Below are 27,451 nucleotides of genomic sequence, written 5' to 3'. Positions count from 1 at the left end.
GAGAGGGATGAATAGGTGGAGGAGCACAAATGATTTTTTAGACAGTGAAACTATTCTGTATGATGCTATGGTAGTGGAAATGTGTCACTATACATTTGTCAAAACTCACAGCATGTACACCACCAAGTGTGAACCCTAATGTAAACTATGGACTTTGGGTGATAATGATGTGTCAGTGTAGGTTCAACGAATGTACCACTCTGATGTGGGATGATGACAGTAGGAGAGGCTCTGCATGTACAGGGGCAAGGGATATATAGGAACTCTCTCTACTTTCCACTCAATTTTGCTGTGAACCTAAAACTGCTTTAAAAAACTGAAGAAAAATTTTTAAAAAAATAAATGGAAAAAAAAAAAAAAGCAATGGGTGCCCTGCATCACACTTTTCTCTTGGCTAGAATGCATTCGTGATGTCTAGAGCTCTGGCAGCCATTTTGGACCATGAAGTAGAAGCCACATGTCACGGATGGTGGAGCAACAAAGTAGTCACCTTGTTCCTGGTGGTTGGGGAGCTACCTTATCAGCCCTGGACTACTAATCTGTAGATGTCTTTTATACAAAAGAAAAATAAATGTTTATTTTATTTAAGCCGCTGTTATACTAGGTATTCTGTCACCTATAGCTGAAACCTAGCTCTTACTGGTACAGGCAGGCAAGTCACCCTAATCACCCACAAACTGTCCCTTGATGCCCTTGTCAAACATGTATCAGGTAATGGCTTCCTGGCAAGTAACCACTCCTGTCCCTACTGCTCTTTGCAACCATGGTTCACACAGCTATTCATTCATTCATTCAACTAGTTATTGAGTACCTGCTATGTGTTCACATTCTATAAAAAAAGACACAATCTCAGCTCTTAGGTACACCACCAACGAAGAGAAGAAAGAGCCAAGTAAATAGATACTTAAAATACAATGTGATTAGAGCTCCAAGGGAAGATGAACAAGGTACCTGGGAGCCCAGGGGAAGCAGAGCTGTGTCTGCTTAGGAGGAACAGGGAAAGCTTTAAGCTGCAACGCTTGGCTGTGGGCACTGGACAGGCGGAAAAGAGACTAATAGACTGCACTGCAAGGCAGTGTGGGAGAGTAGTTGGTATAAATGGTAGGATTGCTAGAGGTGGGAGGCTTGCTCTGGGAAGAATGGTCAAGGAGAGAAACATCGTTTGTTCATTTGTTCATTCAGTCATTCATTTCAATAAGCATCTACTAATACCTTTTAACCAGGCATGGCCCCTTCCTTCAAGAGGCTCACAGAATATAAATACAAAGTGCCTGCAGGGGAAACAAAGAGGGCAGAATTCTAATCACCCTTTTCTCAAGAAAATATCTGAAAATCATTCACACTGGGATATAAATGACTGATAACACCTACCCTCTATGATATAATGGGGCAAAGATTTAAGCTAAAGAAATGTAGTTTTAGGGAGGAAATTCTGATCATTGCCAGGGGATGGGAAGTCATTTGGAGAAAGGCAGAGATTTTTAGGACTCCTTAATGATGCACAATGAGTCACAAGCTGAGATGCTAGCCCCAGTCTCCTCAAAACTATCTCCCTGGGTGATGTTAGCCCAGCCAGATCTCCAAACCTCCTCTTCTTTAAAATGGGAGAAAGATAATATTACATGGGGGAAAAAATCTATTCTCCACCTAACTCACAGAGTTTCTGTGAGGCTTATATGAGATCACAGTCATAACAGAATGTGCCAAGGCCTGAGGCGTTTGGAAAATATGAGTATGATTTTTCTGTGGTTTGTTTTCTGCCTCTGTATGAGATCAGTCCTCATTCCTCAAGCCTGTGACTGGGGAGGATAGAAAAAACAAATACCAGCTTCTGGATTCAGGTGGGTCCCTTTAATCCCCAACAGTCAGTGATTCTCAGAGAGGGGGTCCCCGAACCAGCAGCATCAGCATCTCCTGGGAGCTTGTTAGAAATGCAAATTCTTCAGCTGAATCAGAAAATCTGGAGAGGGAGCCCTGCAATTTGTGTTTTAACAAGCCCTCCAGGTGATTCCGGGGCATGCTGAAGTTTGGGGATCACTGCTAATTCTAACCTTCAGAGATGCAGGAAATCATCACTGCTGAAAGTGTGAGGCTGGCCCCAAACTAACTGGTTTTTGAACATCAGGTACATTCAGGTATTTGCCGTGAGACCTCTCTGTGCCTCAATTTCGCCATTCGTGAAACGAGGTTAATAGTTTCTACTACACAGGGTTGTTGGGGAGATTAAATGAACTCACACAGGTAAAGTGCTTAGAACACTATTACTTGATAGCTAATAATGTTACCGATTTCAAAATTAAACTGAATTTGGTTTAGGAATTTCTTAACTTTTCTTAAGCTAATTAAAGGTACCTCCCCCTACCCCAATGACCCTGCTCAGCAAGATGAGGGACATACAAGTGCAGAGGGACCAAGTGAAATCGCTGCCACTGGGCAGTCACAGAGTGCAAGATGCTGCATGTCCTGAGTGCCTGAAGTAAATGCTCTGTGCCAGGCTCTCACTCGTCACCCTCCCAGCCACCCTCTAAGGTTGGCATCGCTATTTGCATTTTATAGACGAAGCTGTCAGGGGAAGGAACATGTCCAGGTATGTCCAGGTCATAGAATGCTGAACAGGGGCGGAGTCATAATTTAAAACCAGGTCTGGCTAAATCCAGGGCCAACGTTTGTTCTATACCACCAAGCTGCCCCACAGAGGTTCAGGGACTTGGCTTCTTTGATCCTGGAACTGGATCTGCCTCTGAGATTTAATCATAGCTCAACTACCTTTCACATATCCCCTCACCATCCCTTCATACAGGAAGGGACAAAGGAGGGACAGAGGGAGACATGTCCAAAGAAAATGAGGTTTGCAGCAGTGGCAGAGCCCGGCTGCAAATACTCCAGGGGGTGTCCTACTGGAGAGAACATAGTTTTGTTGAAGTTGGCCCTGAAGAGGGTTCCCAGGACTGAGAGGTGGAAGTTAGGGAGACAGAAACAGATTCCAGCTCAAACAGAGGAAGAAGTTCTATGTTCTAAGGAAGAATAAGCAACTTATTGGAGCATGACTCAGGCACTAGACTTTGGATTAATAGTGACGGTCATTTAGATTTCTCTCAAAGCTAAGAGTCCACACCAGAGTCTGGTCAGGCACTGGGCAAAGGCAGGAGAAACTCAGGACATCAGGGACATGTCTGAACTTGGAAAACCAACTGGAGTCCTTGGGCAGCCTTGCCTGGCTGGCCTGGACAAAGCCTGAATTCTAGCTGCTGGTACTGCCCTCTGTGGCCCCTACCCTACCCCAAACACACACACACACTGTGCTCTGGCTCTCTGGTTCATGTTCTCTGCAGGCAAAAGACCACAGATGGCAGCACTAGGGCCATGCCCAGCTGCCCTGCTTGGAAGGCATACCCCCGTTCTGGGTCAGGATTCATCAATAGGAGCTATTCTTCATTCCTGTAATTTCTCAGAGCCAGCTGCGGTAACCATGGCAACTCTGCCAAGGGAGCAGAGCTGCTAAAGCTAAGGCCCTGGAAGTTGCATATTAAATTTCACCATTAGACATTCACTCCTTTGGACTGTTATAATAGGGCACATAGACACCACTTTTGTGGCATCCCCGACTATTGTAGCCATCATTAATTAATCACAGTGTTTTTCCCAAGGACTCGGTTTGTTTCATTTTTCTGCTAGCACATCTCTTCAGGTAGCCTCTACCAATTAAACCATAGTTAGCATAGGAGAAGAAAACCATTTTCTATCTTTACTTTGGGCCATGACGTTGTCCCTTGAGAGACTAAATCACAGAATATTAGAGATAATCTAACATTATCTCCTCATGTTACAGACCCAAAACAAAATCTCAGATGACTTTCTTGTCCCACTGGGAATACAAACAAACTAAGGAAAGAATACAAACCAAAACTTATACAGGACTTTACAGTTTGTAAAGCAGTTTGACATCCACCCTTTAAGACTCACAGCATCCAGATGAGGCAGTCATTGATTTTATTTCCATCTGGCTGATGAGTCCATGAGGCTCAGAGAGGTGAAGAAAGTTGCCTGAGCTCACACAGCCAGAAAGTGGCAGAGATAGTACTGGACCCTAAACTGTTGGACTCTAACTCCTTTGTTCATTTCCAGTCTGTGGGCCCCAGGCTCTGGAGGTCCATGGAATGACTACCAGGGCACTATGAAGCCACACTTATAGTAAGCACTACAGACCAAAAAAAAACGCAAAAAACAACAACAAAAAAAACCCTCAAAAATTAGTATGACCATATTCCAAGTATGTAAGCAGCTGTTATGATCAATAAGATATGAGAAACCTTTACATGTATTCTTGATTTCACAGGAGCTTTTTGTCCTTTTCCATATGTCTTAATTAATCAATCAATAATAAAAGTGTAGCCATCAAGGGATGGTCAATGCAACTTTGACATTAAAAAGGGGTCCTTCTGTGAAATGGCAGAATCCTGGCTCCTTTGATCTTTGATTCTGGTGTCCACAAGAAGATTAAATTATATGTACTACATGTTAAATGGGAAAAATAAAATATAACATTTTAATGAGCAAACCAAGTTACACTTCAAACATTTAATGAAATGACATATAAAATGCAAAAAAAAAAAAAAAAAAACCAACCACAAAACCTGGGGTTTTTCATTTCTAGTTCCAACTACCAATTTATTTATGAAAAGTGCAGAAGATGGAGAAACTCATTAAACCACCCCGGGACATGCAACAGTGAGCACAATCAGACTCTGTGAAACTGCAGAACAAGCCACCGGTTTCTTTAACAAGTGGACCACAAAAAAACAAAATCAAAAATGACGGTGGGGGAATCTTAGGAGACTGAAAACACCCATCAACAAATGGCAATGCATGGTCCTTACCTGAATCCTGCTTTTTAAAAAATAAACTGTAAAAGCAGCTAAAATAACTATGAGATGACTGGAAATTTAAAAACTGGATAACTGATGATTTAGGGATTATTTTAATGTTTGGAGGTACAAGAATAATATCCTATTTTAGTTACATAAACAAGAAGTCCTCACTGTTTAGAGATATGTATTAAAATATTTAAGGGTGAAACAATATAATGTTTAGAATTTGCTTCAAAATAAGATAAGGGTTAGGGAAGCAGGTTGGGATGTGGACAGGGCAGGACTGGGTTATGAGCAAATGGAGGTTCATCAATTTGTTCTGTTTTCTGTGAATATTTCAAATTCTCCACAATAAGAAAAAGTGAGGGCTGGTAGATGAAAACATAAAATTGGCAAAATAATAGTTGTGGAAGCTGGGTGAGCCTACTTTTGTGTATGTTTGAAAATTTCTACAACATGAATTTAATAAAAGAAGACAAAGGGTTCTTATGCTCAGAAAAGTTAGGAACCACTGCACTTTCTACAGTTTGACAGTTATGGTTTCCCAGATGAGGAGACTGAAGCCCAGGGAAGTTACGGCATCTGGCCAGCTCCTGGTAAGTGGTGGAACCTAGACACTGCACTAAATTACCTGAAACACCGTGACACCCTTTTAATGGACAGCTGTCTGTGTACAGCTTTTAACAATTAGAATGGGATGGGAGAGAGTCAGGTTTGGAGAAGTCGGGAGGCTGGGGCCCAGGACCAAAGGAGGGGCCTTAAGGGGCAGACAGGATAAAGTTAAAGCTGACCTGCTGGCTAGAGGAAGCTGCACAAGCTCTATGGCCTAATTACAAAGATGGTACATAGTAGAAAGAGCACAGGATGCAGGAAGAGGAGACCTGGGTTCTATTCTGGACCCAATTCCGAGACCCTGAGCAAGTTCCCAGTCTCTCTGGGCCTTGGGCTCCCCATCTGCGAAGTGGGAATGATGGTCACTGCCGCTCCAGCCACCTCCCACTGGGAAACCAATCATAGAAAGACTGGCTACATTTGTAGCCCGTGCAAACTGGAGCTGTCCTGTTCACATCATGCTCTAAGTTTGCTTTTTCTCACCTACCTGCCCAACCAGCAGACCCAGAGGAAGACAGGGAGCCCCACAGGGTCCTTCATGGGTGGCCAGCAAGGAGGGGAAAGGGTGGGACTGGGAAGTATTTGCTGGCATCCCACCTCCAGGCAATCCCAGCTCTGCTCCACTCCCTGAATATCATCTACTCTGGAACCTCAAATCTGCAAGCCTGCTCTGCTCCACCCAGTGGGGCAGAGGGAGGGGCTGGGGCAAGGTCTCCAACAGAGTGACTGGCACATAGCAGGGGCTCATCCACACACAATGAGTGCCCACCTGCTCTCTAGGCCCTGTGCAGGTGCTAGGGAGAAAGGGAGGTCAGGCTCCGGACCTGCCCTCAAGGTGCTCATAGCCCAGTGGGGAAGACAGAATGTGCACAAGGATGTGCTGACCAAGGGCTGAAGAGGCCTGGACGAGCCTGGAGCAGAAGAGAAGCCTGTGGTGGGGCACAGATGAGGAGCACCCTCCCCACCCTGAGATGAAGTGATGCTTCACTAGAGCCTCGAAAAATGAGTAGACGCTGGTGGAGCATACCAGAAGAGGGACGGTGACTCTCAAAGGGTAGAGGCACCTCAGCAAAGTCCCAGGGTAGGGGCACTCAGCACATCTGGGGACTAGCCTGGAGCTTACAGGGACAGGTGCCTACCAGGGCTGGAGGGAAGTGCTGAGCAGTGAGGCCTCAGGCTAAGCAGGGCTCCGAATGACCCACCGGGATACCAGGCTCCTAAGAGGCGAGCAGATGCTTTTATATTACTGCAACATGCCAGGCTTCTTCTAAGCACGTGACAGGCTCTGCATTCTTTCATGCGATCCTGTCAACAACTCCAGGAGGTTTTACAGAGGAGACTGAAGCCCAGGGAAGTTATGGCATTTGGCCAGCTCCTGGTAAGTGGTGGAACCTAGACTCATACCCAGGGTGTCAGGCTCCAGAGTCCATACTTTTAACCTAAACCTCTAGGTTGTGTCCCATGAGTGATGGAGAACTTCTGCAGGGTTCTGAGCAAGAGGGGAATGACTCGGTAAATTCTTATGGTAGAAATGTTGACTCTAGGGCTCATCTACACACCCATACCCAAGCAGGAGAAAGGAGGGGTGCAAGCCTTGAACCCCAGGCTCAACAAGGTGACTGGGGAGCACAGCCTAGCCAGGCACAAAGCAGTTCACTGACAGGAAATACTCGGATTGCAAGCTCCCAGAATGATCTACTTATGTGAATCCGACCACCACCCCATGTACTGAGTGCTCATTTATTTTTGTTACTTTGTTTATTCCTGTGAGGTAGTTATTATCCTTCCTGTTTTATAGATGAGGAAACCGAGGCTGGGGGAGGCCAGGAAACTGGCTTAGGGTCATGTAAGTATCTCTAGGAAGTGTAGGCCTTCTGCTTCCAGAGCCTTTTCTCACTATCACACTATAGCAAACCATGAGGTAAGTCCTATCTCTCTGAGCCCCAGTTATCTCTGTAAGGATTGCTGTGAAGATTAGATTAGGTCATATTTTTTTTTTCTAATGGTGGATGTCAGGGATCTTGAGAGGCAATGCATACACATTTGGAAGGAAGGGAAGGGAGGCCCTGAATCATAGGCCTGCCTCTGCCATTAGCCTCTCTGTATCCCTCTGAGCAAGGTCCTTCCTCCATCTGTGCCTCAGTTTCCCCACTTGTACAATTGAGAGCTGACAGATATGGCCTCCAATGCCCCAAATCCCCTTCCAGATCAAAGCTCTGGGACTCAGAGTGGAGGTTAATCATATCCTGCAAGGCTGCCCCAGCCTTAGCCACCAGCAGGAGCCAAAGTCTCCACATGGTTTTCATCTGGATAAGCCCCCACCCCCAGTACCCGAGAGAGTCCAGGCTGGGACAGTCAGAAGGAAGGGCTACACAGCACTCAAGGCCTGGAGCCAGGAACCAGGGCCAGCCCCAGGTCTGCCCCAGCCCCTGGTGTGATCTTGTGCGGTCCCCTGCCCTCCCCGGGCCAACTCCTTGTCTGCCACGAGGGGCTGGGCGGTGACGTGGAAGGCTCCTGCCAGCTCTGACATTTATTATTTCAGGATCCCTCGCAGACTCTCGCTGTTTTCCTTCCTGCGCTGCTGGAGCCCGTGGCTGGCCTGCGCCCCCTGAGTTGGGCCCCTGAAGCTGTCTCCCCAGCCTGGGAACCTGGCCAGCCTTGCCAGCTCAGCCTCACCGGCTGCCCCTTGCAGGGTGGTGGGAAGCGGGGAGGAAGAGGGGTTGCAGGAAGGGAGCCGCACCCTCCGCGTGTGCTGAGGCCTCCACAAACCCCAAGTTTCCTGGCTGAGATTTTCCTCAGGGGAGACTGCTCGGCAGGGATGAGCTAAGAGAGCAAAAACTCTGCATGAGGATCGCTGAAGATTCCCATCTGACCTCTGGCCCCACGCCCTGGATTCCACCTAACCCTGGGGAGAACCCGGCCTGCCCTCCCTGACACAGCGACAGAGGGTCCTGGGCCTCCCATCCTCTGGGTTCCCTTGTTGGCCTGGATGCATCCCTCCCTGCCCCCACCGACAGACATCATGAATCCCTTAAACCCCAGTCCTCCCTCACTCTGCAGCTTCCTCAGTGTGCCAGGCTGTTTCCGGCCGCTGGACCTCTGCCTGGGGAGCCCTTTCCCCATTCTGCCTAGGAAACACTCCATCCTTCCCAACTCAGATTACAGGTCACCCCCTCCCCATGCCACCCGGTGCCCACCACAGGCTTCTACCAGAGCATTTGTCGCTCTTATTTACCACATGTCTGACTCTCTGTGGTGCTGAAAACTCTAAAAGGGCGGCGATTGGCTCATTTGCCTTTATATCCACAGCACCTGGCACAGGGCCTGGCACATGAGTAGCAGTAAATGTGGAGTGAATGAATGAGTCAGTGAATGAATGGATATTAGCAAGGCCCTATGGGAACACAGAAAAGACAGCAGGGGTTAAGAACTCAGGACATCACATTGTTCCGAGGTCCAAATTCTGGTTCCAATACTCTTAGCTGTGTGACCTGGGGCAAGTGACTTAGCTTCTCTGAGCCTCCATTTCCCCATCTGTCAGATGGGATAGTAACAGCACTTATCTCAAGAACTGAATGCGATCAGGCACTTAAGCACCTAACCCAGAGCCAGGCACACAGGGAGGGCTGCAGGACAGACATCTTCTCTGTAATCCCAGGCGGAGACATACATCCCCAGGCTTCCAGGGGAATCACCCAAGTGCTTAAAAAAATAAGGACGCCAGAGCCTCACCTCAGACTTGTTAAGTCAGAGTCCCAGGGGAGGAGGAGGGGAGCGAGAGGAGAGGCACTCCCATGTGCTTTGAACCGCCCAGGTCCAAATCCTGGCTCTGCCACTTACTGCTAGCAGAGTTGCCAGATTTAGCAAAAATAAATACAAGACATGCAGTTATATGTGAATTTCAGAAAATCAATGAATGATTTTTTGTATAAGCGCATCCCAAATATTGCATGTGCATCCTGTATATTCTTTGGCAATGCTGTTTACCAAGCTATTTCATCTCTCTGTGCCTTTGTTTCCTGATGGGGATTACATGAGTTCATATGTATACGGGAAATGCTTACAACATTGCTTGGTGTATTTGTGATTCCTATTTTTTTGCTTTTAAAGCAATTCAGATGACATGGAAGAACCTTAGAAACACTATGCTAACAGAAAGAAGCCAGACACAAAAGGCCACATATTGTAGGATTCCACTGACATGAAATGTCTGTAACAGGCAAATCCACAGAGACAGAAAGTTGCCAGAGGCTGGGGAAGTGAGAGTGGGGAGTGACTTCTAATGAGCACAGTATTTCTTTTTGGGCTGAGGAAAATTTTCTAGAATTAATGGCAATGATTGCACAACACTGTGGATAAAGACCACTGAACTGTTCACTTCAAAATGGTTAAAAAAGTGCATTTTATGTTATATGAATTTTATCTCTATTTTTAAAAATTTACCTAAAAGCAAACCATGGGGTTGTAATGTGTAGCCAGGACTGAGAATGGGGTAGGCTCTCAAAAAATGTTTGATGAAGAACTGAGTGGATGGGAGAGAGCAAAGTGCAGAGCCGAGGGGAGAACCTGCTGTGTCCAGAACCAGGCTCAGCCATTCATTCCCAGACACCTGCGAGGCATACACGTTTTCTCTCTTTGCTCGGGTGCCAGGACTGCACAGTTTTTCGTGCTCACTTGTAGTAACTACCTTATCCTTGCTGCAATTTTCTCCCCCTTTTCTCTGTGTTTCCTGATCTAGTTAACTATCCCACATGCAGGTGTACTTGTGTTTTTAGTAAAAGGGAATTAAAAAAAATTAAGTATCTGTTATGTGCCAGGTATATGCTAGATGCTTTATATGTAATCCCCTCAAACAAACCCATAAGACAGTTATTATCACTCTCATTTATGCAGGGGGAAACTGAGGTTCAGAAAGGTCAAGTCAAGTGTCCAAGGTCACACAACCAAGAGGACCTCAAATCCAGGTCTGCCTGACTTCAGTTACTGGACTCTGTCCATAGACCTCAGCCACGTCCCTATCTGCTGTGGGCTGTCAGTCATCTTTTCATGGGCATGAGTCCTCCTCCTCCTCACATGGGGGCCTGGCCTTGTCATCTCCATGCCCTCAGTACCTACCATCCCGCCTTTGTACACAGCAGGTGTTCAATAAACAGAGTTTAATGAATTACTAACCTTAAGTGGGCCTGCAGTAACTCACCGCAAGAGTTTTCACCCTGACTGCTCATCAGAGTTGCCTGGGGGACTTATAACTGTTCCCTTGCCCAGGCCTCACCCTTGGGAGATTCTGATTCAGTAGGTCTGGGTGGAGCCTATAACACCTGAATTTCTTAAAAGCTTAGTCAAGGTCAAAACACAGCCCAGTTAGAAAACCTTTAGCAGCTGTTTCCAGCTTGGTCTCCTATAACTTCCACAATGAGGCCCACTCACAACGTTCCCAGGGGCCCACCTTAGAGTCTAGGGTACCCACGGCGCCTCCATGGGCCCCAATGCCTCATGTGCTCAGGGCCCAAGCACCAGTCCCACCATCAAATGGACCTTCTAATAAAGCCCTACCAAACTGCTCTTGGAGAAGTATTTTCCTTCCGCTCTGACCTAAAGCTCCAGTTTCTGTCCCCAAACTTGCCTGTGTCACCTTGGTGTCCAGAAACAGCTGAATACCAGGCACGGAAGTTGAGTATCGAAAGCTGAGATTCGGGGAGGAGAGGAGACTTTGAGAGACTGAGCTTGAGGATGACGCTCCATCCAGGAGGACCCTGTGCCCTTGAGCAAAAGCAGCCTGGTGTGGAAAGAGACTGGGTTCTGAGTCGGTCCTGGAAAACCCCCTTGCTACCCTGGCCACAACCCTGCGCCTCCACTCCCCTTCTCAGGAAATCTTCTCACCTGCCTCCTCCTCAAATCAGTCCAGGCCAGTGTGGAGGGGAAGACAGAACTAAATCTGCCCTTAAGGTTATCAGTGACCTCCATGTTGCCAATGCCAGGGGTTATGTCTCTGTTATTTTCCTACTTGACCTCTGGACATCTCAGCAGCATCTGACAGAGCTGAGCATCCCTCCCTCGTCAAAACATTTCTCTCTTGGCTTCTGAGGCACTGTGCTCTCTTGATTTCCTTCCTTCCTCACTGGCAGCTCCTTCCTGTCTCCTTTATTAAGTATTCTTCCCATCCTAATTTCTCAATCCTGAAGCTCCCCAGAGCTTGGGCTCAGGCCCTCTTCATTCCTCTCCTTGGGTCATCTTATCCACTCCCACTATTTTAAACACCAGCTAATGCAATTATGCATATGTGGTTCACAGACCACGTGTGAGCATCTCCTGGGATGTTGGTTAAAACGCAGATTCCCAGACACCCTCCCATAGGCTGGTAAACCTGCCAACGACATTTGTTATTTTTTGCCAGACTGATGCCTGAGCTTCCTTCCTATATCTAGGAAATTACTTGCTGCACAAGTCTCAGTAGAACTTGCCTCGTACAAACGCTGACAAGAACAAGTGCTTGCTTTTCCAGACTCCCTTGCAGCTAGGGCACAGGTGTATGAGCTAGGCTCGGCCAATCAGAGGCACTCACTGCAGACTTTGAATCAGGAACAGAGAGAGTGGAAGATAATTCATATACTGGTGGCAACAGCAGTGAAGGTGCCCAGTCTCCAGGGGACAGCGGCAGTACAGGCTGCAGCATTTAGTGCGTGGCAGCAGCGTCCTCATCAAACTGGCTCAGTGGAGTCACTCTGGCAGAGATCCTGCCAGAATCTGGCAGAGATCGTCCCAGTTCTCCAGCTTCCCAGAAATCCTGTGAATTACTAAATATTCCCTTTCAGTGAACTCCTTTTCTGTCTAAATCAACTCAGGTTGGTTTCTATTTCTTGCAATAAGAAGCCTAAGTAAGAAACAGCAATTGAATTGGACTCCCTGGGAATGAGGCCAGGTGATTCTTACTCACACAGATGTGAGTTTGAAACCCACTATCTCAATGCTGACAACTCTCAAATGTGTGTCTCCAGCCCACTCCTTTGACCTCCAAAGTCATATAGCTACATGCCTTCTTGACTTCTTCACTTGGATGTCTCAAAGACCTATAAGATGTAAAAACAGAATTCTTGACTTTCCTCCAAACCTGTTCCTCTCCCAGATTTCCCCTTCCTGGGAAGGGTCCATGACACTCTTCCATTAGGAATTTGGGAACATCCTTGATCACTCCCCATATGCACTCCATCAACAAATCTTGATGTTACTACTTATAAAATCTAGAATCTGCCCACTTCGCCAACAAACACGGCCCTATCCACACCACCACCATCTGTCTCTTCCATGAACAACTGCCGACAGCCTCCATGGGTCCTCTCCTGCTCCCTCCAATCTAGTCTCCACACGGCAGCTGTTACGGTCTTTCCGAAATATGAATTCAATCATGTTGCCTGCCTGCAAAATAAATTAAATCCAAGGCTGCCACCAGGGCCTCCAAACTTGAATATGATCGAGCCCCTGCCTTTCTAACCAAACTCATCCACCGTTGCTCTTCCACGTACCCTGTACATGTACTCTGTTCCATGTACCTATGTTCCATGTACTCTGCTTCTGATCCTCTGGCCTCCTTTCAGTGTCACAAATACTTAAGGTTTTTTACTGACTCAGGGCTTTTGCCTAAGGTGCTCCCTCCAACTGGAGCACCCTCACACCATTATTCTCTATCAATGCTCCTTTTAAAGTTTTCTTCTTTTATTTGGTTGTTATTCAACAAATATTTTCTGAGCACCTACTATGGTGCTATGGATACAATGGTTAGGTAGATTCTATTCTCATGGAAGGCAAGATCTAGTGAGAAATCAGATCTTAATACAAATAAATGTAAGATTTATCTAGGATGCGTGCTGCAAAGGAGAGGGATACAATCCTATTAGGGAAAAGTGAACTAGAGCAAAGGTGGAGAGACAAGTCAGGAGGTCAGTGCAGTGTTCCACGGGAGAGGTGATGGTGACGTGGACTAGGGAAGAGATGAAGAGAGGCAGATGGAAGGCAGAGATGCTTAGAAAGTAACACTGATGACCCTTGGTGATGAAGTGTGCACGTGGAGCTGCAAGGCTTCCGGCTTGCGTAACAGAAGAGAGGGAGAGACCACTGTTTGAGAAGGGAACACGGGAAGGGCTAGCTTTGCCAGGAAGTCAGGGGTGTGGCTTTGGACAGGTTGAGATGTCCAAGTGAAACAGCCAAGCGAGCAGTTGGACATGAAGGTCTGGGGTGAAGGTACAAATGTGTGAGTCACCTAAAGGTGGGAGAGGACTGAAGCCATGGGTGTGGGTCAGGTTGCCTGGAGAGAGAGGCCAGCATGTGAAGAGATGAGGACCCAGGACTGCATTTCAAGGAATGCCTTGACAGGGAGAATGAGCCTTCATGCCACTTATCACACGTGCAATTACTGACTTACTTGTTTACCTCTTTACTGCCTGTCTTCCTCAGAAGATTGTAAGCTCAGTGGAGCAAGGACTGCATCTCTTTTAACGAGCAATGTGTCTCTCCTGTGCCTAATACAGTGCCTGGCATGGAGTGGTCCCCATGCATAATGCTGGCTGCTGTGTCCCTCGGCAGGGCCGACCTCATCCATTCATTGAACGTGATTGGATCCATTGGTCTCCACTGTCTGGCAAAAAGCCCAGATGCTTAATTGGCATCCAAGGCCCTCCAAGTCGTGCTGCACCTCCTTGGCTCTCCAGTCCATCTTTTTAATTCCACTATACCTGAGCTTTCCACACTGGGGCTCATCTATACCTGGTATAACCAGAGGCACAGAACAGGATGAGCGCAGTGCCTCTCTGTGGAGCCCAGATTGTGCCAAACAAAGAGGAATTGCTGTGGTCATGTAGGGGGTTGGGAGCAACTTTCCAGGCCCTGGTCCTCTTCTCTAGATGTGCCCCCTCCCACAACGTAGGTCTCAGTGGCCATGTTTCCCTACTTGTGTCTATCCCTCCATGACCTCTGCTGATGAAAGCAGGGGTGGAGACCCAGCTTCTGGAACCAGTCCAGAAGCTGGGCCGGGCCATCAAACTTTCTGCCAGGAACTTGGAAGTGGGACACAAGACTGGCTTGGTTGCCTTTAGATGCTGGACCAGTGAGGTCACGTGAATGTGGGGGCTGAAGATGCCTGACTTCCCCCAGAAGACTGTGTGATGCCCTTTGGGGCCTGTGTGATGACAAGTGAGCAAAAGCACCATTCAAATGTGCAGAAAGGAGGAGAGGCAAGAGGCAGTGGGAATGATGAAGCAGCTGCCTTTGTTCATGATGACTTCCCAGCCTCAAGTGAGGCCCTGCCCTGCTGTGGCCAGGGTGAGGTCTACCTTTGCCTACTGCTCTTCAGTCCAGGAGGCACCTCTAATTCTTTAAAATGAATTTCCTTTCAACATAAACAAGCTTGAGAGGGTTTAAGTTTCTTGGAAACAAACGATCTCTAAGATTACATAATTTTTATTATTTCCTATAAAATAAAAATATTATTTTTGTAATACAAATACAGACACATGGCAAAGCAGAATGTAAAATTCACAAGCATACTAAAAATTAAATCCTTTCTAAAATAAGATTCAAAAACACTAAAGTCACCAAGAAAAGATAAATTTGACTCCAATGAAATTTAGAACTATGCATTATAAGGCATGATACTGATTTAGGTAAACATTCCTCTAAATACTGCCCCTTTACTGATAATACATTTTCTCCGAGGACAGACACTGGGAAGCATGCACATTTCCATCGCAGTTACCTCTAGGAAAGAGTACAGGGATTGAGAGACATGGTCAGAGGTGACTTTAGCCTTTTGTTATATTTTTTAATTAAAAATTAGTATGTCTTTTGTACAATTAAAACTTCACTAAATTAAATATATATATATATATATATATATATATATATATATATATATATATATATATATAACACAAGTCTTTGAAGATCCCCTATGTGGTGGACTGCTTCATCCAAGACCCACTGAGAAATTTAAATTCACTAGTAGTTTGAGACACATGATACAGCAATGAATTCTCAGCACAGTCACAGTAGCTTTCCTGATTTCTGAATAAGCTTTCTTCCCATCTGCCTCCAAATTCACTCACTTGTTCTTTCCACCTAATGGAATTCTTCCTTCCTTAAAGACCCATCTGGAAGTGTCACCTGCTCCAGGAAGTTTTCCCTGGTTGTACCAGTCTTCACTGCTCTCTCCCTCCCTTGCTCCATTGGCCTCTTATTGCACTAACCATACCTTTCTCTGTGTGCTCAAGACAGATTCCTGGGGTTCCACTTATCTCCCTAAGACAAGCTACATCTCCCCCACCAGCCAGCAAAGCTGAGCAGCATCTTTGTGTTCTTGGTGTCTAGCACAGAGACAGCATGGAGAACTGACAGAGCACAGGCCTTAAAGTCAGACAGACCCACTATGTGACACAAGGCAACTGCCTCAACCTCCCTGGGCCCATTTTCACATGTGTTAATGTGAATGTCAATGAGATGATGGATGTAAAGGGGCCCAAGACAGGAAGAAGGTGGTTGACAGAATGATTATCTGTCTTAATACCCCCTCACATTTGAACAGCTTTTAATTAAAAACAAAAACCTGTAACAATCCAGAGAAGTAAGCAAGGAGGGATTATTAGACACATTTTAACGGTTAAATGACTGAGGTTCAGAGAAATTACATAGGGACTTTAGAAGGAAAGAGAATAGGACCAGGGGTTAGAACATTTGAGTGGAAATGACAATTCTTCCCCTACCCAGCTGTGAGAGCTTAGACAAGTCTCTAGCACTCTCTGGACATCAGTTTCCCCAGCTTAAATGAGAGAGTTCCTAGGTGATCTCTATCTTAATGGGTCCCTCAGAACTGACATTCTAGTTTCCTGTAAACTGCCCAAGATCCTTCCCAGCAGGACTTTAAAAAAAAAAGCTGCAAGTCCCAGAATAGAGTCCCTAGTTACTCCCAGGAAACTAGCTGGGACTGGAAGACTTGCTTTAAGAATCAAATTTTTGGTGAAAAAGAATATGAAAACAAATATATGTATATTCATGTATGACTGAAGCATTGTGCTACACAACAGAAGTTGACACAACATTGTAAACTGACTATAATTCAATGTAAATAAATAAATAAATAAATAATAATTAAAAAAAGAATCAAATTTTGATTCAGCCAAATGGAGCTTCAAGCCTAGAGGTGGGTTAGTCATGCCCAGAACTGGGACTAGGAGGGGAATGCCAGCATCAAACTACATGTAAATATAAACACAAATGCAAAGCCAAACAGGAAACCTTAGGAAAGTCCAATCCAAAGGTCAGATTCTACCTTTTGGGGCACTGAAGTGCTGAAGAGAAAAGCTGTATTTGGGTGTCAGAAACCTTTCTATTGCAAAAATGAACCCTGCACGCACCAAACTAAAGTTGCAAAGGCAAAGGAGACTGGGTTTTGTCTGGCCTAAACTGGGGCAAAGCTGAGGCCTGATGGGAGCCTGCTGTGGCCCCCAGACCCATTCCAAGGGCTCCCTCCCCCAGGCATACACAAGTGCTTACACACACCAAGCCAGGCAAGGCCAGATGCATGGGCATAAATGGGCATTTCTGTCCCAGGAGAAGGGTCATAGTACAGCCTTTTCTCCTGATCCTGCTCTGATTTAACATTTTAATGAACAACCCAGAGAGGACTGTGTGAACTGTGAAAGCCCTAAGGATGCGGATCACACAGAACACTTCCGGGTCACAAAATGTGAGGCTATGAAGACAAAGCTCTGGAAGCTCTCTCTCCTTAGGATCAGGCTCTGAGGCAGTTTCCCCATGAGCCTCCAGTAAAATACAACCTACATTCATAGGTGGTGAACTCAAAGCTACTGTTTCTGCCCAAGGAAGGAAGCCAAGGGTCATTGGTTGCTTCTTATTTTAATTAAAACATATATCTATTATAGGCAAAGCACTAGACTAGGCTCTGTGAGAGAAATGAGGACAAAAGAGACCCAGTCCCTGTCTAAAGAGGTCTGTCAGTTAACCTGATAATCATTTCTTTAATCAAAATGCATGCTTTATACACGCGGCCTCACATAAGACCATAGCCCTGTGAGGTAAACATTATTATCCCCATTTTCCAGATGCCAAGAGTGCGGCTCAAATAGATCAGGTTACAGGCACAAGCTCACACAGCTGGCAAACTGCAGATTCAGAATTTGAACACAGGTCTGCCTCCCCCAAAGTCAATGATCTTTCCAAAGTGATACACACATACTCCCAGATGGGGGTTCAGGCTGAAAGGGGAGAGGAGAGGAGAGTTCCCATAACTTTGGCTCTGGGTATTAAGAACTATTGATCTTTGTATCTGCCACACAGTAGGTACTCAAACTCCTATGGTGAAGGGCGGAAGGTGAGAACTACTGCTGAGGTCCAAAATGCCATGCAAATTCAGGGCATCGTTTGAAAGGGAACTGCAGAAACACATTATTCTCCCTTGGCCCAAAGCCTCAGGGTGTCTGCTCTAGAATAATCTGGCAGAAAAGGCCTGGGAAAGCGCAGCGGGTCTGAAGAAGAGGAATGAACTCCACTGAGCAGGGGAATGGGGTGGGGCAGCCCGAAAGGGCCAAAGAAAAGGCCTGGGACGCATTGCTGAGAAAGACAAAGAGGAGAGGGGAGGGGAGAGGAGAACATAAACTGGTGAGCAGCCTGGCCAAGGTGAACCCCAGCTCCTGGCGCCTTCTCATTCACATTCATTCCACACACCGGCCAAATCTCAGAACCAGCAGCCTGGGGGAGGGGGCCTCCCTGCAGCCGTGGAGAAGTTCAGGACTGAGGCGGGAAGGTCTGCTTCCCAGAAAGGGAGTGACTTGGGCAGGCAAGCTTGTGGGGCTCCAAAGATGAAAACCCAAACAGATGCAGTAAGACGCTAAGAAAACCCACAGGCAGGTCACCAAGAGCACTGGGGGTATGTCCCCCGACCTGTGAAGTTTGTCGTCCAGGTGACCTCGAGGCCCCCCCCCCCAACAGTTCCTCAGGCCTTCCCCTGACTCGACGGTGAGGACGCAGATGTTTCAGATGCATTCGGTTCTCTCAGATCTAGGAAGAGGGTAGGTTTCTGCAGCGCGGTAAGGGTCATCGCAGCTCGGGTCACGCCTGTGAAGGTCAAGGCGAGGCCCTCCAGGGACCCCAGACCCCTCCCGCCTCAGCCCCCTTACCTCCTCCCGCGCCAGTGCTGCCCCCCGGCACCGGGGCATCTTGGCGACGAAGGTGGCAGCCCCGGCCGGGGAGCTGAGGTCCTCTGTGGTGACGGCCAGGAACTCGGCGACGCTGAGCTGCTCGGGCATGGCGGGCGCAGGGCGGGGGCGCCGGGGCTGACGGAGTGGGGCGCGAGGGGCGCTCGCTGCAGTGCGCTGGGCTGGCCTCACCACTCACCGCGGGAGCCGTCCCGGCCTCTGCACGCCCCGCCCCCTCTATGCCGCCCCGCCCCCGACTGCCTTTGCCGGGCACAGCCGCGTCCCCTCGTGTCCAGAAAGCGCAGCTCTTTCCCACCCCTCCCACTTCTCAGCCCTGCCCCTGGCCTTCCAGCCTCCCTTCCCACCTTAGCCTGGACCACCCGTCCGGGGCCCCGCGCAGGGCTCCTCCGCCCCGCCTCCCCCCACCCCCCAACCCCCTGGGTTCCCAGCCTTAGAGAGCTCAGCCCCTGGCTCAATGCCCCGCCCCTGGCTTCTCGCCGGGCTCCTTGTCCGCGTCTCCGTCCTCCCAGTCCCTAAGAGCTCCGCCCCCGGCTCCCTTCCCCGCCCCCGATTCCTCGGCCCCGCCCCATGCCTCTCTGCCTAGTTCTTCAGCCTCCCTTAAAGCTCCTCTGCCCTACCTCCCTCTCTGGGACTCCACGGCTCCGCCCCCTTTCGTCCCGCTCCCTAGCCTTCCAAGTTATCCTCCCTCCCAAAGTCCCGGTGCCCCGTCTCCGCGCACTCCTTAATACGCCTTGCATCTTCCTCTCCCACCCATTTGTTCCCAGCCCTCATGACCTCACCCCTTAAGCTTCACCCCCCCCACCACGCCCCTCGTCTCTCCCCCAAGCCCGGGGGGTCCCGATGCCCCGCCCCGCGCCGAATCGCCCCTCCGGCCCCTTGGCTTCGTCCCTTGCCCCCGCCCCTAACCAACTGCGCCGCTTTCAGGGTGTGTGGCTCGGCCCCCCAGGGTAACTGAGTGATTTGGGGAAAATTACATCCCTTCTTGGAACCACAGTTTCCTTCTCTGCAAAATGGGAAGTCTAATGCCCACTTGGTTGTTATGTTGCGAGGAAGAAACCTAACAGGTGCGTGTACCCGATAGGCGCTCAGGAACTGGTTCCCCCTTACCAGGCCTTCTTACCCACGCCTCCATTCTTCCTGGGCGCAGTCTAGTGTTTTTCACCCCTCAGCCTGGCTCACCATCTCCACCTGGCTAAAGACTGCCACCCCTCCCCACCCACTAACCTCTGCCTTTTGGGAACCATCTATATCCCTGGGTGGATGAGGGATGGTGTTCAGGATAGGGATCCACTTAGGTTTAGTTCAGGAGCCTGAAGTCCTCTGAAAAATATCAGGGAAACACTGTGGTGAAGAACATGGGCTTTGGAGTCTGATAGACCTAAATTCCAATCGTGGTGCTGCTGTTGAGCAGCTGTGTACAGCTGAGTAATTTGCTTGCTTCTTTAAGCCTGAATTTTCCTCCTCTTGAAATGGCCAAATGGTCTATCACCCCACTAAGTGATTTAGAGGATTACACAGTTTGCACAAGAAAAAAAAAAAAAACACAACAACAACCTGAAGATATACACCAAAATATTACCTGCTGAGGACATTATGAGTAATTTTTTTTTCTTTTGGCTAATCTGTATATTCTAACTTTTCTGTAACGAATTTTTGCTAGTTGTGTAATAGAATTAAAAGTTGAAAAAAATGTGTATTATCTGATGGAAGAAACAGGACAAATAGACTGTGAAATACAATCTTGGCTGACCCCTTCAGTCACCCTTCTATCCACTCTAGTCTATTTTCAGCCCAAACTACTACAGTTATTTCAAGGTCAGCTAGGATCTCCTTATCTTCAAATGCAACAGGCAGGTTTCTTGCTTGACTTCTAGGAACGTTTGGCACTGTTAACCACTCCTTCCTTCTTGAAACACTCTCTCCCTTGGATCCTGGGACAACCATTTTCCTTGGTGGTCCTCCGTCCTCTCTGGTTGCTCCTTCTTAGGGTCCTTTCTGAGATGCACTTCCTCTGCATGTATCTTAAATGCTGGACCCTCTGCTCTTCTCATTCCACCCAGGCCTTCTGGACACCATCATCCAACCTCACCAGCTCCCCTTACACCATGAATGTTGATGTCTTCTGTATTAGTTTCCTCTGTAACAAACTTGGTGGCTGAAAACTTGGTGGCTTAAAACAATACACATTTATTCTCTTACAGTCCTGGAGGTCAGAAGTCTGAAATGAGTTTCACTGGACTGAAATCAAGGTATCAGCAGGGACACACTCATTCCAAAGGCTCGAGGGGAATATCTGTTTCCTCACCTTTTCCAGCTTCTAGAACTGCATTCCTTGCATTCTTTGGCCTGTGGCCAACCTCTTCCATCTTAAAGGGCATCTTGCTTCTGTGTCAGTTTGTCTTTTTTTCCTGTGGTCAAATCTCCCTTGGCCTCTGTCTTATAAGCACATTTATGATTACATTTTTGGCTGGCCCAGATGATTCAGGATAATCTCCCCATCTCAAGATCCTTCAATTAATCACATCTGTAAAATTCCTTTTGCCATATGAGATAACATTTACAGGTTCCAGGGATTAGGACCTGGGTATCTTTGGGGGCCATTACTGAGCCTATCACAACTTCCAAAGCTCTATCTCCAGCCTGGAACATTCTCTGGCTTAAGATCTGGTATCCAACTGCCTATGGGATGGTTTCATGTGACTGTTTCACAGTCTACATGTCCAAAACCAAACTGGTCATCTTGTACCCCACTCCTGGTCCCAGGTCCTTTTCTGTCCCTATTTTGATGGACGGCACCACCATATACCCCCTAGGGATCATCTTCTCCATCTCCTTCCAGCAACCTCCATTAAACCATTATCATTACCTCCTAAACGTCTCACAAATGTGGCCATCATCTCCATCTCCAGGCCAACCCCAGTCCAGGCCACACCACCTCTCACCTCCTCACCAGTATCTCTGCCCCAAGTCTTGTATATCTGATCTGTGGCTCCCCTGCTTAGAACTCTTTAATAGCCCTCATTGCTCTCTGGATGAAAGATAAACTTTTTTCATGGCTACCTGGTTCTGCAGAATCTCTTGCTCCTGCCATTTACAGCCTTATCTCTCATGCCTCCTTTCCTGCCATGAGTTGAGCCCTCTCATAATTCTTCCTTCTGCCCATAACACTCCCCCAATTCCTTTCAACTGGTCAAATTTGATGTCAATTCCTCCAGGAAGCCTTCCCCAATGTCCTTCTAGGGACTCTCATGGGACCTGGTATCCCCTTCCACAGCACTTCTCACTGAGGACCGTAGTCACCTGTTTGCTGGTCCAGGGTCTGGCCCACTTATTTATTTTTTGAACACTTACTATGTACTAGTCACAGCGCCAAGGGCTATACAGCAATAGTTCACTCAATCCCTACAACAATTCAAGGAGGCAGGGAACTTTATTCTTCCCATCTCTTATAGGTGGGAAAACCGAAGCCTAGAGGGGTTAATTTGTATAAAGTCAGAATGAATGAGTAATATAATCAAGATTCCAATCCAGGTCTGCATGACTCCAGAGCTTTATTTTTGTTTTTGTTTTATTATTAATCACCAAACTATGCTACCCAACTAGAAAATATTGCCTCCTATAAATTAAGGAGATATAAATGTCCCATATATTCTTTCCTATAATTAAAACACACCACCTACCAGAGGCAGAGTACTGGCATAATATCTTGCAGACTAATAAATTCCTTACTATATGGTAAAGCACCTATTTCAATGTCAAATCCTCTATCAGATACTCAAACCAAGAGACACATACTGCTGTGGGTGGGCCTCTTTCTGAAGCCTAAGATTTGTTTCGAGATTTTCAGGAGAAATTGAATAATAAATGGTAAATAACTTACAGTATTATTTGGAAATAAGATAAACCCAGAGCTAGATCAGAATAGGCTACAAAATTTTTAGGAATTTTCAAGGAAAACCTGTACCTTCAAGGAAATTTCCAGTTGCTTCTAGCTATTTCCCCCAGAATACCGGATGTAAATATTCACTTTACCAATGGCTATTTCGAGGGAAGAGTTTGAGACACACTACTTATAAAATAGGCATTTCTAGGTCCCTGGAGCAACTTGTACAAGTCTGGCTCCCTGGAATTCACTTGTTCACTCAGTGAGCATTTATCAAACAGTTCAGGTTTGTTCCTGAGCAGAAAAAGGAGTGGAGAGGCTTTGGATTCAAAGATAGGCAAGATATGGAGCAGCTCTCAAGGAACTTGTACTGAAATAATCATAAGATGCAAATTATAAATGCCCTTGAAGAGGTGCTATGGGAATTAGGGGTGAGGGAGGGGGAAAGAGTCCCTTTGGTGTCTGGCTCAGAGAATAAGGGCACCTGAGGTAAGCCCCAAAGAATCTGAGGGAGCTGGGATAGAATGAGCCAAGACAGAGAAGAAAGACAGCACAGAAAACTCTGCTCCTGTCAGTGTGGACACATGCTGTAATGTCTTCTGTAATAAAACAATTCCTCTTGACCTAACTTCTCCCTTCAGCCACTGACCCATTTTGCTGCACCCTTCTGCAACGTAAATCATTGAAAAGTCGCCACTATATTCACAGTATCCAATTGCTGTCCTCCTATATTTTTTTCAGTAAAATAGCCTTTGCTTTTATTTAAATATTATGTAAAAAACTGGGGGGAGGGTATAGCTCAAGTAGTAGAGCGCATGTTTAGCATGCATAAGGTCCTGGGTTCAATCCCCAGTACCGCCTCTAAGAATAAGTAAATAAATGTAATAATCTACCCCGACCAAAAAAAAAAAAAAAAAAAAGGGTATTTAAACATCATGTAAAAAACTCAGTTACAATGAAATTTTCCCTACATTTTCAGTTTTGGGGTAATCTTTAAGTAATCTATAGGTGTTGGGTGTTATGTTATGCCCATGGTTATGTTTATATTGGATTAAAATAGACAGAGAAGAAAAATGTAAGAATCCCAGTGTTTGATGTACCTAATGCAAATACGCTCTTTCATCATCATAACTTTTTAAATAGAACCTCTTAGGATACCTTCTCTTTATTTCTGCATCAACCAGTAGCACAGAGTCAAGAGCAGCTGCTTGGACAATCATCCAACAGCATCACTGGATTATTGTACTTGATTTTGGGTCAGAGGCAAACTGCCATCTGTCAAGAGGAGAATCCAGGACGTTGCTGGGATTAAGCAGTGGGGAGGGTGAGAAATGAGCTGGAGACAGCTCCATGGAGCCACTGGGCAGAGCAGTTAGGGGTTCAGGAAGGAGGCCATGCCCTCACTCCAATATTCTCCCTCTGATCAGGCTTTTACCCCCACTAACTGCTGAAACTGCTCTCATCAAGGGTGACAGTGACCCCCACGGTCCTGAACCAAATGGTCAGTCCTCAGTTCTCACCACGCTTGGCCTCCAAGCAGCTTCCTTCACTTGGCCCCCAGACCGCCACACTGTCTTGATTTTCTTCCTCCCTCACTGTTGCTCCTTCTTGATCTCCCTTGTTGGTTTTTTCATTTCTTTCCGATTTCTTAACACTAAGGACCCAGTCCTTGGTCTTTTGTCCCCCTATCTCCATTCTCATTCTCTTTGACAATCTCATCCAGTCCCATGACTTTAAATACTATTTATATCTTGATGATTTCCAAATTTATTAACTGCAGCCTGGACCTCTCCCTTGAACTCCAGACACCTATACCCAACCACCTCCCTGACACTCCCACCTGGAAATCTAATAGGGCATCTTGAATTTAATATGTCCAAAGCTGAATACCTGATTTCCCTTCCCAAACTTCTTTCCCCATATCAGGAGATCTGTTGGCTCTCCCCACAAAATAGATCCAGAATCCACCACCCCTCATCACTTCACTGCTACCAGCCGGATCCAAGCCACTATCATCTCTTGCCTGCATTACTTTCAGAGCCTTCTGATTGGTCTCTCTGTTCCACCCTTGCTACTCTACAGGCTATTCTTAGCAGAGCAGCAAGTGATCCTTTAAAATATCATGTCAGATTATGTACTTTCACTCTTCAGAACCGTCTCATGGCTCCTCATTTCATGCAGACTAAAAACCAAGTCCTTGCATGACCTGCAAGCCCCACCTAATCTGCCTCTCCCTGACCTGATCCACTCTGCACCATGTTCCCCACCTCTGCTCCAGTGATACTGACTTCCTTGTTCCTTGAATGCACCAGGCACATTCCTGCCTTAGGACCTGTGCACTGGCTGTTCCCCCTGCCTACAATGCTCTTTCCCTAAATATCCACATGGCCAATTCCCTCACTTCTTTTCACATCTTAGCTCAACTGTCACCACCTTAATGATGCTTATCCTAACCATCCCATTTAAAACTGCAATCACCTGTCTCTCCCCAACACTCTCAATCACACTTACCCTACTCTGATTTTTTTTTTCCTATTAAGCATTATACCTTTAACATGCTGCTTCTCTTATTTGTTTATTGTTTGTTCCTTCCATTAGAATGTAAGTTCCGTGAAAGTAAGGGCTCCTTTGTCCTGATTAGGGCTTTGTGAGAAACCAGGTTATGTGCCCAGGCTTTGGAACCAGACTGCCTGGGTTTGAATCCTGGCTTTACCATCTACCTTGGGTAAATAGCTTAATCTCTGTAGGCCTCAGTTTCCTCATCTGCAAAATGGAAGAATAATAGTGCCTCCCTCATAGGGTTATAGAAGTGATTAAATGAGATAATGGATGCACAGGATTTAGCAATAGTGTCTGGCATATGGTGTATGTCTTAGCTCAATAAATGTTATAGGCCATCTCCGTGTCTGGTCCATAGCAGGCATGCAATAAATATTTGCTTGATCAAGTAGGTGTTGTTACTCCCATTTTACTGATGTCCAAAGTTGCATGACCAGTGAGTGGCAGGGGCAGGTCTATCTGAAGTCAAAATCTCTGCTTCGTCCACTGATCCACGATCTACCTTCTGGTGGTAGGTTCTAGGCTCACCTCCAGGGAGTGGAGAATTCATGTTTCATGTCATGGGCGAGATGACCAGAGATCAGAGGTGAAAATGAGGATCGCCATGGGAAATGGATGCAAAGAGGGGCTCCTCCTCACCCTCAGGGTCAACCCCATGCTCCTTTGCATGGCCACAAGCCTCTTCCCCATCTAGCCCCATCTGCCTCTCCAATTCTCTCTCTCAAGAGAAGAAAACCAACCTCAGCCCAGATCCTGAGGCCACCTCTCTGCTCCTGCACAGGCTGTTCCTTCTGCCTGCATTACCCTTCCAGATTCTTTGCCTGGCTACCACCTATTCATCCTCATGACTCAGATGTCATAGGTGTCACTGACTCAGGAAGCCTCCCCTGTTGCCCTGAGATGGGTCGGTGGCCCTCCCTTTGGGGCCCCTGAGCTTCCCCATTATGTCTCGCTTTGTTTTCTTGCTTTCCCCTCACTCCCTGTGTATAAAGACTCACCCCCACCCTTCGCTAGACCGTGAGCTACATGATCCTGTGGCCTCAAGTTGTGCAAGATGTTTCCTACCCAAAGGTCCCCCAGGAACTGGAAAGTAAGTACCTAAGAGCCAAAGGCAGCTACTCTCCAGGGCCAAATGGTCTTTCACTGCATATCCTCAGTGTAAGCCACCAGCAGAGACTAATCTCAGAATCTCAAGTCTTAAATTTCCTTGAGAGAGAAGAGGATGGCCCCAGCCTGTCTCAGAAGCTCACAAGCCTGTGTTGCAGACACGACTGTGAATTGCAGCCACATCATGGCGCCCCCTAGAGGGCAGCAGTGCACAATCTGCACAGCTGGAAGGCTGGGCGCAGTAGCCCTGAGTGTCCACTAGGGTGGGCCAGGCTCCCTGTGAGCTGTGGGAGCCGCCCACACCGAGTACAAACAGCCGTGGGCACCTGCAGAGGCAACTTTCAGAGAAAGGTGTGGACTGATCAGATATACAAAAATCTGTAGTTGTCATCAGATTCCTCCAAAGGTCCACAAACCCATCAAAGGTAGAAAACTCCTAGAGAGATATTTGGTGAACACATTAAAAAAGATTCGTTTTTAAAGGGTAGATACGTGAATCCATCTTCAAAGCTGGTCACCACCATTGTTCCTGAGAAGGAGGCTTGGAGTGGAGTGGGTTTCCCAGGATATGAAATAAAAATGAAAATGATGATATCAGTTATCAGATTTACTTTGTGTAGGTATTTTCTAAGCCCATTACACAGAATAACTCATAGAATGGTCGCAAAGGTAGGTACTGTTACAGAATAGGAAACTAAGACAGGGAGCAGTAAGGAACTTACCTAAGGTTGCTGGTAAATAAGTGGTGAAACCCCAGGAGATAAATGCAGGGAATGGGCCCCAATGCCTAAAGCCTGGGCTTCTATCTCCCGGCCTAGGTAAAAGCAGGCCCAGGCCAGGCTGGAACACTAAGTCCAAGTGGTCTTCACCAGCTTCCTCATTAGAGGAGGAAGCTGTCCGGGGTCCTCCAACCCTCTGCCTCTGCTATAGACAGGAAGGGCCCCAGCACCTTTGGCTGAAGCCCATCCAGGCAACCTCGAGTAGAGGCTATCACGGGTGACCTAAAGTCTTTTCTCAAGCCTAGTGGGGACAACGTTTGGAGACAGGCCTGGATTTCAACCCTGGCTGTATCCCTCATTAGCTTGGGCAAGCCTCCATCTCTCCAAAAGGAAAATGGAGAGAATAATACCTTTCACTTGGGGTTGTTGTGAGGATTAAAGTGTGTGTTCAGATTAAAGAATGTGTTCAGAAAGTGCACAACA

The 27,451-nt window shown here is 47.0% G+C and overlaps 2 protein-coding genes across 4 annotated transcripts in view; both read right to left on the bottom strand.

Moving 5' to 3' along the window:
- Positions 1-18,901, bottom strand: part of ASAP3 (ArfGAP with SH3 domain, ankyrin repeat and PH domain 3) — a 43,424-nt gene extending 24,523 nt beyond the window's left edge. Inside the window, exon 1 of the mRNA XM_031464333.2 lies at positions 18,662-18,901. Within this exon, the coding sequence (XP_031320193.1) occupies positions 18,662-18,790 (129 nt within the window). The 5' untranslated portion in view covers positions 18,791-18,901. The remainder of the gene's footprint in view (positions 1-18,661) is intronic.
- E2F2 (E2F transcription factor 2) overlaps positions 1-27,451 on the bottom strand; it is a 61,252-nt gene that overhangs the window by 3,366 nt on the left and 30,435 nt on the right. Inside the window, exon 8 of one of the 3 annotated variants that reach the window (XR_010383939.1) lies at positions 19,998-20,020. The exons of 1 other annotated variant lie outside the window; for it this stretch is intronic. The gene's annotated coding sequence lies outside the window, so the exon portion shown is untranslated. Of the gene's footprint in view, positions 1-19,997; positions 20,021-21,112; positions 21,137-27,451 lie in introns of those variants that run through there. One more of the 3 variants, XR_010383940.1, reaches the window with a different exon arrangement.

This window comes from Camelus dromedarius, chromosome 14 (genome assembly GCF_036321535.1).
Source record: "Camelus dromedarius isolate mCamDro1 chromosome 14, mCamDro1.pat, whole genome shotgun sequence".
Taxonomy (NCBI): domain Eukaryota; kingdom Metazoa; phylum Chordata; class Mammalia; order Artiodactyla; family Camelidae; genus Camelus; species Camelus dromedarius.
Note: the sequence above shows the minus strand (reverse complement) of the source record. Positions and strands in the feature narration are given on the sequence as shown.